Source organism: Corvus hawaiiensis, chromosome 5 (assembly GCF_020740725.1).
Source record: "Corvus hawaiiensis isolate bCorHaw1 chromosome 5, bCorHaw1.pri.cur, whole genome shotgun sequence".
NCBI lineage: Eukaryota > Metazoa > Chordata > Aves > Passeriformes > Corvidae > Corvus > Corvus hawaiiensis.
Genome location: NC_063217.1, coordinates 41875764 through 41889922, shown reverse-complemented (window position 1 = coordinate 41889922; position 14159 = coordinate 41875764). Strand labels below are relative to the sequence as shown.

The 14159-nt window shown below is 44.3% G+C and overlaps 1 protein-coding gene and 1 long non-coding RNA gene across 2 annotated transcripts in view; one reads left to right on the top strand and one right to left on the bottom strand.

Annotated features, from left to right (window-relative positions):
• Window positions 1-6846: 6846 nt before the first annotated feature.
• On the bottom strand, window positions 6847-14071 carry LOC125326367. Its single transcript, XR_007203783.1, has 4 exons — window positions 13984-14071; window positions 12250-12454; window positions 10522-10793; window positions 6847-7771 (listed from the first exon to the last, which is right to left on the bottom strand). It is a non-coding gene; the product is annotated as an uncharacterized LOC125326367 (long non-coding RNA).
• TSPAN5 (tetraspanin 5) overlaps window positions 13517-14159 on the top strand; it is an 85351-nt gene continuing 84708 nt past the window's right edge. The window contains exon 1 of the mRNA XM_048304550.1: window positions 13517-14101. Within this exon, the coding sequence (XP_048160507.1) occupies window positions 14021-14101 (81 nt within the window). The 5' untranslated portion in view covers window positions 13517-14020. The remainder of the gene's footprint in view (window positions 14102-14159) is intronic.

Sequence of the window (14159 nt, the reverse complement as noted above, 5' to 3'; positions counted from 1 at the left end):
TTGCCTTTCCATGTGTAAGTTTTGCAGGAGAAATGGATCAGTTTTGCTTGATGTGACTTTGCTATCTGCTGCCTTTAAATCACTTTCAAGTGCTATGACACTCGAGTGGTGGCAGCTGGGAGACTGCTTAGCTTCAAGCATGGCTAGAGTTGTTCTGTGACCTGAAGAAAAAGGTGACTGCATTTTACACTCTGGGTGGCAGAATGCCATGCATTAAGGGCCATGGAAAATCGGTATGTGGGAGGAAACCCTTACTCAAACAGTTAATACACCTAAATGTGAAGAAAGAGGATTTGGTGTCAAAGTACATCTGTTGCCCGTGGTTTGATGCAGACAGTGTGACAGGTATTGCTAAACCTTTGTTCCAGCTGTCATAGGCACCTAAGTTTCCGTGATTTTTCATTGGCTGCTGCTTGTGAAATTTGCTGCTTTTGAAATTTACTGCTTCTGACATGCAGGAATATTTTTTTCAAAGTGTGAGTGAGCCGGCAGGATGAGGGTGTTGATAGCACAGAGCTGACCATGCTCTGCTGAAAGCTTTCATCCAGAAGAATTTCAACTCCTGGTTGCAATGGTAATTAGAAAGAAAGAGGATCAAACTGGACAGCTCTCATCAAGTCCTCTAATTTGTAGCTTCTGAAGAAATTCTTGTCTTAGTCTACTCTTCTTTGCTATATAAAGGAAAATGTATTTTTCCCTTTGTATTTAGAGAGCAGGCATGGATGAGGCTTACTAAGCAATAATCAGCTTTCACTGCTTTAAAATTAACTAAAACAGAACTAGTCTTTTTTTCTCTCAGCTGGTGACAGTAGGGGACAGAAGGTATCTGGAGGAGGTGGCTCAGGCTTTTGTGGCACTGTGAAGAGAGGAGTGACCTGCAGCAAGCTCTTCCTATTGCCAGAGGCATGGTGCCGTGTTCACCCTGGATGAGTTTTCCTGGCCTGTCTTCCCACCTGCCAGCATGGCTGTATGAGAGAGGTGAAGTCTGCACTGTGTGTGGGGGGAGGGAGGGATAGGTGTTATCCTGGTGGTGACAGGAATTCATGTTCTAGGGCTGGTGGAGAGCCAGCAACAGCAGGTGTCCTATCCTACTGTCCACCACCCTCAAGCTGTTCCTCTAAAGAGAATGTCCTCCCCTCTCCTATTTTGTGCTGCCAGTGAAATGCTTGTTCTGAGTTGTACCTGAAACAGGTATGTGGGGCATTTTAAGCCCCTGCCCCTTGCAGTGGGAAAGGATACCATGAGGCCTTTGCTACCTTCTCTTTGCTCTCTCGCTTTCATGCTGAGAGCTTCATGTTTATGATGGAGGATGCTGTACTGCAGCTAGACTGAATGTTCCTTGGTCTGTGAGCAGGGATGTCACCCACCACATCTGGGTGCCCAGGGCCCCATCCAGCCTGGCCTTGAATGGGGCCTCCCAGGAAGGGGGCATCCACAGCTGCTCTGGGCAGCATGTTCCAGTACCTCAGCACCCTCTCAGTAAAAAACTTCTTCCTCATGTCTAATTTAAATCCCTCTTCCTTTAGTTTAAAACTGTTCCCCATCTTCTATCATTATCCACCCATGTTCTTGTTACATGACCTGACCCTTTGTCAGTGTGTCCTTCTAGGTCTGTGTAGCCGTTTGTATCCCTGCCAGTGAACTCCATGTGCCGACATAAGGAGGCTGGAGCCTCTGTGTTCCCCAGCATAGCTGCTTTGTGGGGCTGAGGATGTCTGATTTTACTTTACCTTCTCTAATTAAGTTGTTTTATTTTGATTTTGTGTTTGGGTGTGGTTTTTTTTAACATGCTCACTCATCTGGAACCGCATAGCATATGTAACTTCAGTGTGTATCTTCAGACTCACATCATGCAGGGCTTTGATTTTTTTTTTTTTGGCAGAACGGCAGCTAAAGTTTTCCCTTTCTCACTATTGAGCAATTGGGCCAATGGCCTCCTCCTGAAATCACAACTGTGATCCATTTTCTGTTCTAAAGCAGCAAAGGTATCATAGTTCACAGCATAGCACAGAGCTGTGCCTAGCAGGCAACACTTCCTATTTTCAGTTTCTTCTGTTGGCCAGGTCATGCTGGGAGATGTAACTTAAGGCTAAAAAACCTCCACAGGGTGTGCAAGGCCTGTCTGTGTGTCAAGCGCCTTTACATCTCCTCTTAGACAGCACTGAATTGGAGAAGGCTGTTTTCCTTTTCTAGAATTAGGGGGAGCATAGCTGTTAAGAGAGAGACTACATGACTGGGAAAAAAACAATAAAGAAAAACCTCACAAACTGAAAAGACAAGTTCTGAACCTTATGAGTCCAATTTAAACCCTGTCCCTACACAATGGCCTGTTTATAATCTCTGTGCCACCAGTAACAAGGCTTCTGCAGGCACTGAAGATTGTAGGACCTTGCTCTCAGACATCAGGCAAAGAGGAGGAGTAGAAATGGACAGCCTGATCATTTTGCAGTCCCCTAGGAAGAAGCAAATGAAACTGAGCAGGGATTAACAATTCCTGAAACCTTGTTTGGCATTCCGGAGGCCATTGTTGTTACAACAACGTTACAACAGTTATTCAGGAATGCTATTATACCACCAGGGCTGTCTCTGAGAAGTTGCATTTTCTAAACTATGATTTCTTGGTTTAGCTTCCAGGGGTGTCATTGCTGATTTTACATAGGACCTTGGATACAGGGGGAAATATTCTTCTCTTGTTCTAAGACCTTGGCTCTGCAAATTAGTTTAGTTTTGCACTTTGGTAGAAACATTGCCCAATAAGCTCTATGGTAAACCTCTCCACCCCCAGCCAAAATCCCCAATCTTACTGATTTTCTCAGAGCTGGGATTTCACGTGTGGGCTCAAAGTTCATAGACTTACCTAATGCCTCTGCTTCTATCTCTACTGCCTTATGCTTACTTCCTCCACTCATGCAAAGTACCTTACTGATCAGTTCCCTTTAAACCCCTGAGGATACTTCCTGCCTACTCAGTGAGCAAAGCTGGCGGAATCAGTGCCTGTGTGCACAAAAGGTACCAGATGATCACATTTAGGCCAAATATTCTATCAATATTTACTTCATATGTTTTTCCACAATTTAGCACCTCCTTTAATCATTGCATCTCTATCTAGTCCATTCTGCACACATTTCATTTGCTTCTTTAGGAACAATACCAATGTAAGTATCACCAAGAGAAGTCAAGAACAAAGTATTTAAGAAGAATGAGTCCTTCCAAGGGAAAAGTTTGGGACGCCTAAAGCAGGCATGCCTGGGTGCCAGACAATGATACTGGTAGCTGCAGGAAGAGTACGCAAGGAGGACAAAGTGTAACTGGTACATGTGGATCCTTCCTTGGAAGTATTACTCAAGAGGAAGTTTTTATGAGACCTGTGGTGTTTGCAGTCCATCCAGAAGTCAGAGAAGGAGAAGAGGGAGAGAGTTGGAAAGGGCCTAAAGAGGGAAGAATCCTTGGAAGGGCAAGCGAGAAAGCCAGAAAGAAAAAACCTTTGTTGGTTGCTCTGTAAAGGGCACAAAGGCAACTCATGTGCCCCAGAGTGACAGTGCCATGAAAGTTACAACAGAAATCACCAATGGGGAAGGATATCCTTCTTTCCTCCATTGTTTTTTCTTTTTCTAATTTAGTTCAAAAGAATGGCAGGAACATGAGGCAAAGTGTTATTTGTGTAGCAGGGAAAAGACACATATGAGGACATCTGTTTTAAGGAGCTGCTTCAAAAATAACCACAGGAGAAGAGTGTGTTTGCAGAGCGCAGCAGGCGACCTGCAGAGTTGTGGAAAGTGAGACAGCAGTGGTGCCCTGAGTGCAGACAGCCCCAAACGTCTACAGCATTGTGTACATTTGTACTCATTGCGAAACCACCCCACCCTGACCCCAGTGGGTGTTTTACAAATTGAAGGCGGTGCTGTTTCCATGTTTTCTGCCCAAAAACATAGATCCCTTTTCTGTTGCTCTCCTTCTTGCCCCCTTTTTCTTAAGTCAGCAGCTTTTAAATTCCATTTTCAAGTCTTTAAAAAGTAACCCTGTTTCAATGAATCTCCAAAACATATGGCAAAGGAATGCAAATTTGGGTACTACTCCATCCCAGAGATGAGGTCTTGTTCACCAGGAAAAGAAAGGAATAGCAGACTGACAGATTTTGGAGCAGGATGCTCATATCCAGTGTTGTGCCCTAGCCTATTTACTGCTGAGTACAGGAACAGGCAGCAAACTTGGCCACTGATTTACTGAGATGCTTTAAGAAAGTCCATTACACCTTACCTGTTGCTTCAGTTTCCCAGTGGGTAAAACAGAGAAGTGAGAAGCACAACTTTTATCCTAGTTTTCTTTCTGAAGTCTGTGGTTTCAGACAGCTCTGAAAGTGTTGTGGTGGAGGATTCAATGCAAATATCAGGTGTGATCCATTAGTGAAATGACAGGGGTAAAACCAAATGGCATGAGGCATCACACTGGGGAACACAATGTTTCAGGCACCAGGCAGTTAATTTCTCCTGTAAGCCAGGTAAGAGAGCACGTTTGGTAAAGACCAAATGAAAACTGAGCATAATTTCTCATTGAGAGATTCACCCTTTCCATGGCCAAATACTCCTTAGAACAGAACTTTGACAAAACATGCGTGAGGAATTTGCATCTGTATTTTCTAATGTTACATTGGAAAATCAATGGCAGACACCACTCCAAAGCAGCAACCAGGTGTTTCCCCCCTGCTTTTTTGAGTTATCCACTGTGAGTAACAGAAACGTTTCACAAAGAGAAGTGAGGGTTTGAGATATAGTAGCTGATACCACTCGAGGAAGACACAGCTGTATTTCTTTTCTACACTAGTGGCTGTCAGCAAGTATCACTGAGATGACTTTGGCTATCCCCTACCTCAAGGGAAGCATTCTCCTCTGTGCTCCCTCCAGTACTGTGTTTTCTGATAAAGAACAAATGTTTCTGCTGAAATCAGTTCATGCTGCAGTAACTACTTGGAACAAAGCTTTGCTTTCAGTTGTAAAAATTCTCACAGCACAAAGTTAACTATTTGGAGTTTCACAGAATTATTCCATATGCACCTGGCTATGCCTGGTATAACCATGATTGCACTTTGGCCAGTGTTTGGAAGCTGAGTACAAGCTGCAATGCAGCTTCATATGTCTGTAAACCAAGAAAGGGTTGTGCTTTGGACAAAACTTGATATTTCAAAAGTGTTGAGTAGCAGTCAAATTAGCTACTCAAATGATTTCACTAAAGGTCATTTAGTGCCCAGACTGCTTACACCATGCCACTGGGTACCTCTTTTTAGTGCCCAGGCAAGTTGCAAACTAGGCCCTGTAGGACTTGTGTCTGACTGCTTTCAAGGAGACTTGGTCTTCTAAGCATCGAGATCACTTTTGGAATGAGAGCTTTGGCATAATGGGCTGAATTCTGAGAGGTATTCAGGCATACAAATAGTTTGGTTTTTAAACTTTCCTTCAAATATTTAATGGTTTACTGTTTTGATGTCTCTTCTGGCTTTGCCAAGATTAAGCTTTTTCTATTACTTTGTAACCACATAGAAGGTATAAAACATTTCACTCTCAAGAAATTTATGGGTGTTTCATTCCAGCTTGGACTCAGCATATGGCTTTCTTTGTGTAGCTGTTTGATTGCGTCATCCTTGTTTCAGATGTGACAATTTGGCTTAAACCTTTCTTTTCTTTGTGTGAAGTGGGACGTGAGTGCATTGCACCATTTGGTTGTGCATATCCACTGGACATGCTGTTCTCTGCTACGGGATTATGGAAAACTGGCCAAGTTTTTCTCTGACTGCTGCTGTACAGATGCAGGCAGGGTAGCAAGTGTAGCTTGTTAGGACAAAGATGTATTCTGGAAGAGAACAAGCACTGTGAGCAGGCACCTGTAAACAGGTGTTCTTTATGGTGCAGAACTGACTGAGTGCAGGCTCTTCCTCATCCACCAAGCCAAAGCTGCCCTTGTGTTTGATAGGGTCCCTGCTCCTGCCACCCTTTCTCACAGTTTGGCTGCAGGGTCCTATGCACCTTGGCTTGCTCCCTAAATGTCTCACTGCTGCTGAGTCCTGAACCTATCAAAACCCGGGCAATGTCCCTTTCTCCCTGTGTGGAGCACACCCTCTGGAAGGCAGACACCAGCAGGCTGCACAGCGGGGTAATTTACCACTAGATGGCTGGACCTCCTTTTTGTCCAGCTCTCAGTTTTGTTCCCAGCTCAGTGACTGTGCTCAGCCCAGAACAATGAACCTGTTGTAAGCTCTCTGCCTGCCCACTTTATAGCTTAAAATTTTTAAACAGCTGATGCTTTTAGCAGATTTACCTTCATGAAGAATAATTCCAACTTTTGAAACGTACTGAAAGAGCTGTGGTAATATCTAAGAAAATTATAGCTCTTTTTGCAAGACAAAAAGGAAAAGCTCCCTAGTTCTGTTCTTGGTTTTTTTTCCATTCCATGTATAATACAATTTTCACTGAGTCTTACTTTGTAGGTGTATGCATAAGTGGGACACATTTAATAGTTCATCACTCAGACTGGAATGCAGCATCATAGTGTCCTGGATAGTCACAGCCACGTACTTTGATCTGGTGAATTTGGTGATGTGAAATCTGCAAAACTTTTAGACACTGACATACATGTCACTGTGATTTGGGGCAGCAATGTCTTTCCTTTAAGAAAAATTCTTTTGCCCACAGTCAATATCTTCAAAAAATTAATACCTCTGGATGAAAAATGTCAACTTTCCTGACATTTGCAGATTGCAGACTGATATATTATACAGAGCAAGAAGGTCTGCTTCAAAAGGGAGATTTTTCCTGCCTGAAACCAGACAAGAGGAATAGGCAAGGAATCTGTTTCTTGAAGATACCACTTTTTTTTTTTTTTTCCTTATCAGTCTCTTCACATTTTCAGCTCTGTTACTTGTATTTACTGGGTTCACATTGTGTGTCTATAGATGTATTTGTATCCTGAGTTCAAAACAAGAGAGAGGTATGTTTTTAAATTAAAATTATTTTAGCTGTTTTGCTGTCACAGCACTGGCATTTTATGCTTGCCGTTTTCAGGAACAAGGAGGAATCATTGTCCCTGCTTCCAAGGTAGTATAATCTAAAATATCAAACCTGGAAATCTTAGGGCACTTTAACAGCTTTGTGGGAGTCTGAAGTTGTGCCTAAAGATGGTGATACATGAAATAGTAAGATGGAGATGAATCTAGAAATAGTTCTGGGGTGGGTTTTCTTTTCTTTTTTTAAGTAGCAGTCTCTCACAGTTCAATTTTTTTAAAGCACTATGACAGCAAAAAAAAAGAAAAAAGCTGATGGTATAACTAGTGTGGTAGAAGAGCAGGAAATTAAAATGAATTCCACCCATCAAGACTCACAGAGAAATACAGGTAGTGAGGCATACAGCAAATGATGAGCCTCTGAATAAACAGACTTCAAAAGTAATTGTTCAGTCCAACAAGAATATTAGTGGCTACTCTGTTCTCATCTGCAGGAAGGTTTCTGGTTTTGTTAATGCAACAGGAGAAAGTAAGAAAGGCTTGGAAATTTCCATTTAGTGGACTTGCAAACAAGTAAATTGTAAATTTTTTGAAGTGCTTCCTTTTTACAGGTGCCTGAAGGGTAACATGTGTAGATTATTTATGAAGTGCAACCTCACGTTTGGAAGTCGTGCAGAAACAAAGTCCTACTTGATCCCGTCACAAGCAGAATGTTGTTGATGAGCACAGAATGTCAAAGATGTAGCATTATCACAGGCATTGTGTATTCCTCCTTTGACACTGTGGGAAGCAAAAAGCCATGGTTTGTAATCACTCTAGTACTGCTCTTTTATGCCTTTTGGTAATGTTTAAATAAACTTATTTTATTTACCTTGTTCCTAAGCAGGTCCACTGATATAAGCTATACAGAATACTGCTGTAAAACACCTGTTCACTGGTGCTATTACAAGTGCTATGTTTGCTGTGGCAGCTCTGCATAACATCTGAGAAATCAGAAGTGTAAAGGTAAAGGAAACTGGTATCTTTATCCAGCTATGTGGTAGCTGTCACTGGATGTGAATAGAGAAGGTGGGTATGAAGAAACAGACAGAAAATTGTCTTGTCAGGAAATCAGCTTAAATGTATCACCAACCCTCCTTTGGGATTATCAGCTCACTTGCACAGTCCTAATAAACTGTTAGAGGCCCTTGATGCACCCTGTTGTGTAGTCTGACAGACAGGAGACACCAGTGTCACAGCAGATATGACAGCATTTTTGTCACTTCTCTTTCCATGGCTCAGATGAGCAAGCCTGTTCCTGACAGAGGGTAGGAGGTGGCTCCCTGCAGCCAGGCTGCACTGCATATCTGGGCCCTCCTCCAGCAGGTGCTGACTCCCTTGTGCACCTTGTTGCTCTCCCCAGAGGGTTTTGGATCAGCTCTGCTGTGAAGGCAAGGACATAAAGTCCCTTCAGATCACAGCATCTCTATAGCCATTTGAATCAAAAAGCAATGAAAAAAATGTTCCTTGGATTGGAAATGAGAGCTTTTTGCACAGCTGGCTTTTTCTACTCTGTTCTCAGCAAGACAATTTAAGTCCCTGCCTGCACAGAGGTCTGGGGGCTGAACTCCTGACCAAGCTAGCCAAACAGGTACTCCAGTGCCTTTTAGCTCAATTATTGGCCAGGCCATGGTGGAAAACTTCTGAAAGCTGGGCTCTGAGATGAATTGCTCTGCTAGCCTCCCCTCCTACCACTCTGGCTGCAACTTAAAGCCTACAACAGCCAGATTTACAGTTGTGCACTCTCATCCCACCACCTGCTTGCACTCCCTGACCTTCTGACAGGTTTACAAATGTTTCTGGAAAAAGGTGCCAGAATGATTCCTGAGGGATTGTTCTTGCGGTAAACTCTGATCCAGGCTCCCAGGAGAAACAAAAATCATCACAGGAGCAGATGGGAGGATAGGAGAAGCTCAGGTGGTTATGGCCTAAGTAAAGGAAACCCTGGAAGGGAAACATTCTCAAAGATTACTTAAAATGGTGGATTTGCAGAAAATCTTATCACCATTAAAAACACACTCAGAGGAAACAGTCACTCTCCTGAGTGGTATTACAGAGCAAACATTGTAAGTTAAACCTCCGAGTTGAGTGTGTCCTGTATTGTATGATGAAGAACGGCTGAAAGCAGCTCAGAAGGCCTTGAAAAACCTAATGATCATATGGTGTTCTGTTATAGGATAAACACCTGTTGTCCTTTTGGACAGAGCATCATCAAAAATTATACCTGAACCTTCAGGTATAGGCAAGCAATAGTCCATGTTTGGGAAGTGAGCAGCTTCCAAATTTGCGGAGTTTGTCTAATGCTTTTAGCAATTCAAAGTTAAAAAGATAAATTTGGCACTTACTGGAGTCTAAGTTTATATCCATATTAATGACCATGGTCCAGTAGCACCAGTAATGGAAGGGGAGGTGACTACCCACACTGATTGCAGTCATCCCTAATTTAGGACTGCAAATCTTTTTGTAGAATAATGCATATGCTTTATCTCATTAAACCCTGTCACTGTCATGTCCATGAAACGGTTGTAAGAACTACCTCATACTTAATGCCCTTTGGAGCCAGTTTGGTTGTATGAGTGCTTGGAACCACACTTGCAGCCACTGCGTGACAGTGAGCTATGGACCAGGTATGTCATACTATTCCTGTTTCACTGTTTTATAGACTTGCCAGGGGATAAAGAAAGAGCTCTGTAAAAAGCTCCAGAACAGGGGCTTGCTGAGGCACAGCACCCACTAAAGAAACAGAGCTGTGTGTCAGGATGTTTGCCCCAAGCAGCACCGTGGTGCAGCCGCAGACCCGGCCGTTCCTTTGCCCCTGCCTGCAGACCGTGGGCAGAAGTGTGCCAGCACTCCCACCCCTTCCTCTCACAAGGAGCTCAGGCAGCACCTCGAGGTGCCTGACACAAAAAGAAATAAAGGCTCAGATACACATTGTCTTGAGAAAGTAAAATCAGACACAATGCAACTGGTTATTTGTTGTTATTTGGTATGCCTTAGCATCAGTTTCTGGCCTCTAACTCTGTAGATGTATAGACATGCTTCGTGCTTTGTGACTCATCCTAACAACAACGTTGTTGTTATCACATTATAATGATGCTGGGTTGGTCTTGCAAGAGTATATTATTATCCAGTATTGAGAGCTAAGTTTCATATGAAAAAGCAGCTCAATACTCACCAGTGTTACCCGTAACAGTAATTAGCCAGTACTTGCACTTGTTATTCTTGAGGGAGGCTGAAGTCACATCTGGGGCAGAGTATGCACTTCCACCAGGGCCAATACAACTTGTATCACTACTTGAGTTTAGTCCTATGAAAGTCTTATCTCAGAATTTCTTCTAAACCTAAACAATGTCCCCTCATCAGTGCTCACACTTTTGCTAAGCAGAAAACAAAGTGGTTTTATGGTTACAAAACTAGAAAATGAACACAAGTGGCATTATGAGCTAGTATGTTATTTAGATTGAAAAATATTGAAATTGATTGAAAAATACCTGTGACTCTATAAATCTTGTCTGTCAGAAAGCTCTATGGTTTCGCCATGGAAAAAGATTGCTGTCCTATGAATTCCCACTAAAATGGAGTGTCTAAGAAATAGCTAGACTTACGGACACAGACACTGAACTTTTCTTAGACAACAGCTCTTTATCTCTGTGCATGTGGCACGAGGTGAGATTGGCAATGGGATAACTCACGGAACTACAGCCTTCACTGTGCTGCTCTGCCATTTCTCTTCTCAAGTCGTTCCTGTTTGCATTTCTTTTCCCTGGAAAATGTCAAAGAATTCATAGATCAAAAAACAGGAGCTGACACAAAGACAGCAGTACTGGATCTAAGGAATGATTGATTTGAGGAATTGGGATGAGGACTCTTTACTTGGTGGGAAGTAAGAATTTCAGAGTCCACAACTATACCTCTTTTAAGATATGAACTTCTCAAACATGCCACACTTATTAGTATTAGAGTTGGCCAGTCTTTAGTCAGAAGAAGTCCATTTATATCTTAGAGATGGGAAGTAGATTTAGTCATACAGATGGGACTTTTTCTCAATGTCAGTAGCAAATCAAAGCATTCCTGGTGTTATGAAGCACTGTGCTGCTAGAACCAGCTTTGTCATTGAAATAGCGCCCATTAGTACTCCTGTGCCTTGTCAGATGAATTATGAACTGATGGAATTTGAATAACTGTCTTGCCCTTCTGCAAGAAAAGGTAATATTGCTCCTGCTTAGTATCGCCTCAGGCTTTTGTGCCAAAACATCACAGTAGAATTCAGTGTTGACTGGTAACTAACAGTGAATTTAAAGTGCTGCCACAGTCATCTTGCTCAGCTTCCAGGCCTAGGTGGCCAAAGCATGTAAGAAGCAATCCACAAGAGATGGCACAAAGCTGAAGGACAGGGATTTTTTTAATCCCTGTTTGTTTAGGACAGGAGGCAAAATGTGTTTACAAAGCAGAAAGGCTGCTGCAGGTGCAGAAGGCTCTGCTACAGCTGGCATTCAGGAAGATCAATTACCTACATCAAAGCTGTTCTACTGCCTTTGCTATCTGCTTGCTTATTACACACAAAGTGAATTAAAAAGAGCAGGGTTGTGTGTTCAATACCCTCTTCAAGCGAGCAATCTAACTCTTAAAAGCGGACATCCTTAAACTGATCAGATGATGGGACAATGTGAAATGCTTTTGGCTTTAAAAAGACACTTGGCAATGATAATACTATGCTTGATTGAGAAAGCAAGTGAACTCATGTAATATGATGCTATAAATGATGTAGGTTGATTTCTTTTTGAGTTGTTGGGAATCAATGGACTAACAGGTAAAATATCTGATGTTGTTACTGAATTAAGCATAATAAATATTATTCTACAATATTTTGCTTCTGCCTGTGAAGCATTAAAATGCTAAAGGGTGCCAACACGTGATATTAGGAGCGTGTTATGACAGTAACATTATAAATGTTTGTACAAGCTGTCACAAATATTTGAAGCCACTTGTAAAAACAGTACCTTAATATATATGTTATTACCACACCCTACTGTAAGTGGTGATGTGCCTTTATCCACTGGTACAGACCACGTACATTACTAATTAGTCACCATTTTCTACCCTCTTCCCACGGATGGTCTTGCAAAGACAGTGTTAACAATAGACACAGGGATAACATTCATGTGATAAACTAGTCACAGTTAAAGTGTATAGATGTGTTGCATTAATTTCTCATTTACCAGAAACATTGCTTATTTTCATGGATCCATTTCAGCAGATGCTATTTCTTCTCAACGTCTACCAGATGTGACAGATATATATTTCTCTTCGCTCTCAAAAAAGACTCACAACAAGGCCCCATAACTGATATGATGTGATCTTGAACCAAGACTGTCTTCCATAGTTCTATCAGTATATGCTTCTGAAGTGTGTTATCTAGCAATCCTGTAGAGATGGGAAGTGTAATTTATTATAAAGAATTGAATTAAGAGTTGTACTTGCAGAATCACATAAGCACAGAATCAATTAGGTTGGAAAAGACCTCCAGTATCGAGTCCAACTTTAACCAATCCCGACCTTGTCAACCAGACCATGGCACTATGTGCAACATCCAGTCATTCCTTAAACACCACCAGGGGCTGTAACTCCACCACCTCCCTGGGCAGCCCATTCCAATGTTTAACAACCCTTTTTGTGAAGGAATGCCTCCTAATGTCCAACCTAAACCTCCCCTGGCACAGCTTGAGGCCATTTCCTCTCATCCTGTCACCGGTTGTGTGGGAGAAGAGGCCAACCTCCTGTAGAGGTGTGGAGAGTGATAAGGTCACCCCTGAGCCTCCTCCAGACTCTCTCTTAGAGCTGGACCAGGAAACTTTGAAGGCTTGATCCATTGAAATGACGACATTCTACAGCAAAGAAAACCGATTAATTATGCTGTTAATGCCAGACCATGTACACTCTCAATCCTAAACAGCATGTGAATACAACTAAGCCATAAAACTTTATAGCTGTCAGGTTCAATATAAACTCAGGGGATGTTAAAATATAAACTCTAGCAATCATTGTAAAATGGTTCTTCATGTGTTTCTGCGCGTGTGGCGCATACCAGATCATGTGGGACGCGATCTGACGGCGCCCATTGAGAACAACCTCCACGGTGAGATTACGGTCTTGCTCCTCCTCGTTACCGCAGCCAGCCTAGAACCGGTGCTGCCCGCCTGGCAGCTCTCCCGCTGTGGAGCGGTGTTCTCCGTGCCAGGCGGGGCCAGTCCTCGCCGTCTCGGCATTCCCTGGCCTGCGCCACCCCGGGCAGTTGGAGCGGAGGGATCGAGGGATGGAAGGCTGGAGAGATGGCGGGATGCAAGGATGGAGCCCCTCAGCCTGGCACGCCCGGGCCGGGCGGAGCCTCAGGGCCGCTCCCGCCCCGCCCTCAGCGCCCTCGGCCTTCTCGCGGTCGGATTGGCGGGGGGCGCTGCCAATCACGCCGCGGGGCGGGGCGGGGCGCGAGCGGCGGCCCTTGGCGCTGAGGGGGCGCGCGGCGTCGGCCTCTGCCCGGGCCGATCCTGCCCCGGCGGTGCCTTTCCCGGCGGCCGCCCCGCTCCTTGTCGCTCTCTCCTGCCTCCCGCCGCGAGCAGCCGGGGCCTCCTCCATGCGGGAGAAGAGGAGGAGGAGGAGGAGGTGGGAGCTGCTCGCCGGCCATCTCCGGCGCCCGGCAAGTCGGAGCCGACCCGCCGCCGCGCCGCTCCTGCCGCATCTCCCCGCGGCGCGGAGCCGGCCCTGAGCTCTGCCCGCGGCGCCGCCCCCGGACCCCTCCTCATAGTCTTGCCCCCCACCCTCCTTCCAGTCTTCCCGGACGCCTCCTCCTGGTCTTCCTCCTTTTTTGTTTTTGTTTTTGTTTTTTATTCCTCTCCATTCTCCCTCTCCCTCACCACCCCCCTCCACCCCCCCCCCCCCCCCCCCCCTTTGGTTCTCACCCTGGCTGCGAGCAAAGCGTCTTCATGAGCGCAGAGGATGTCCGGAAAGCACTACAAGGGGCCTGAAGTCAGTTGTTGCATCAAATATTTCATCTTCGGCTTCAATGTCATTTTCTGGGTAAGTGGGGCCGTTTTTGCGTCTTCCTCTGCTTCCTCCTCCTCCACCTCCCCGGCCG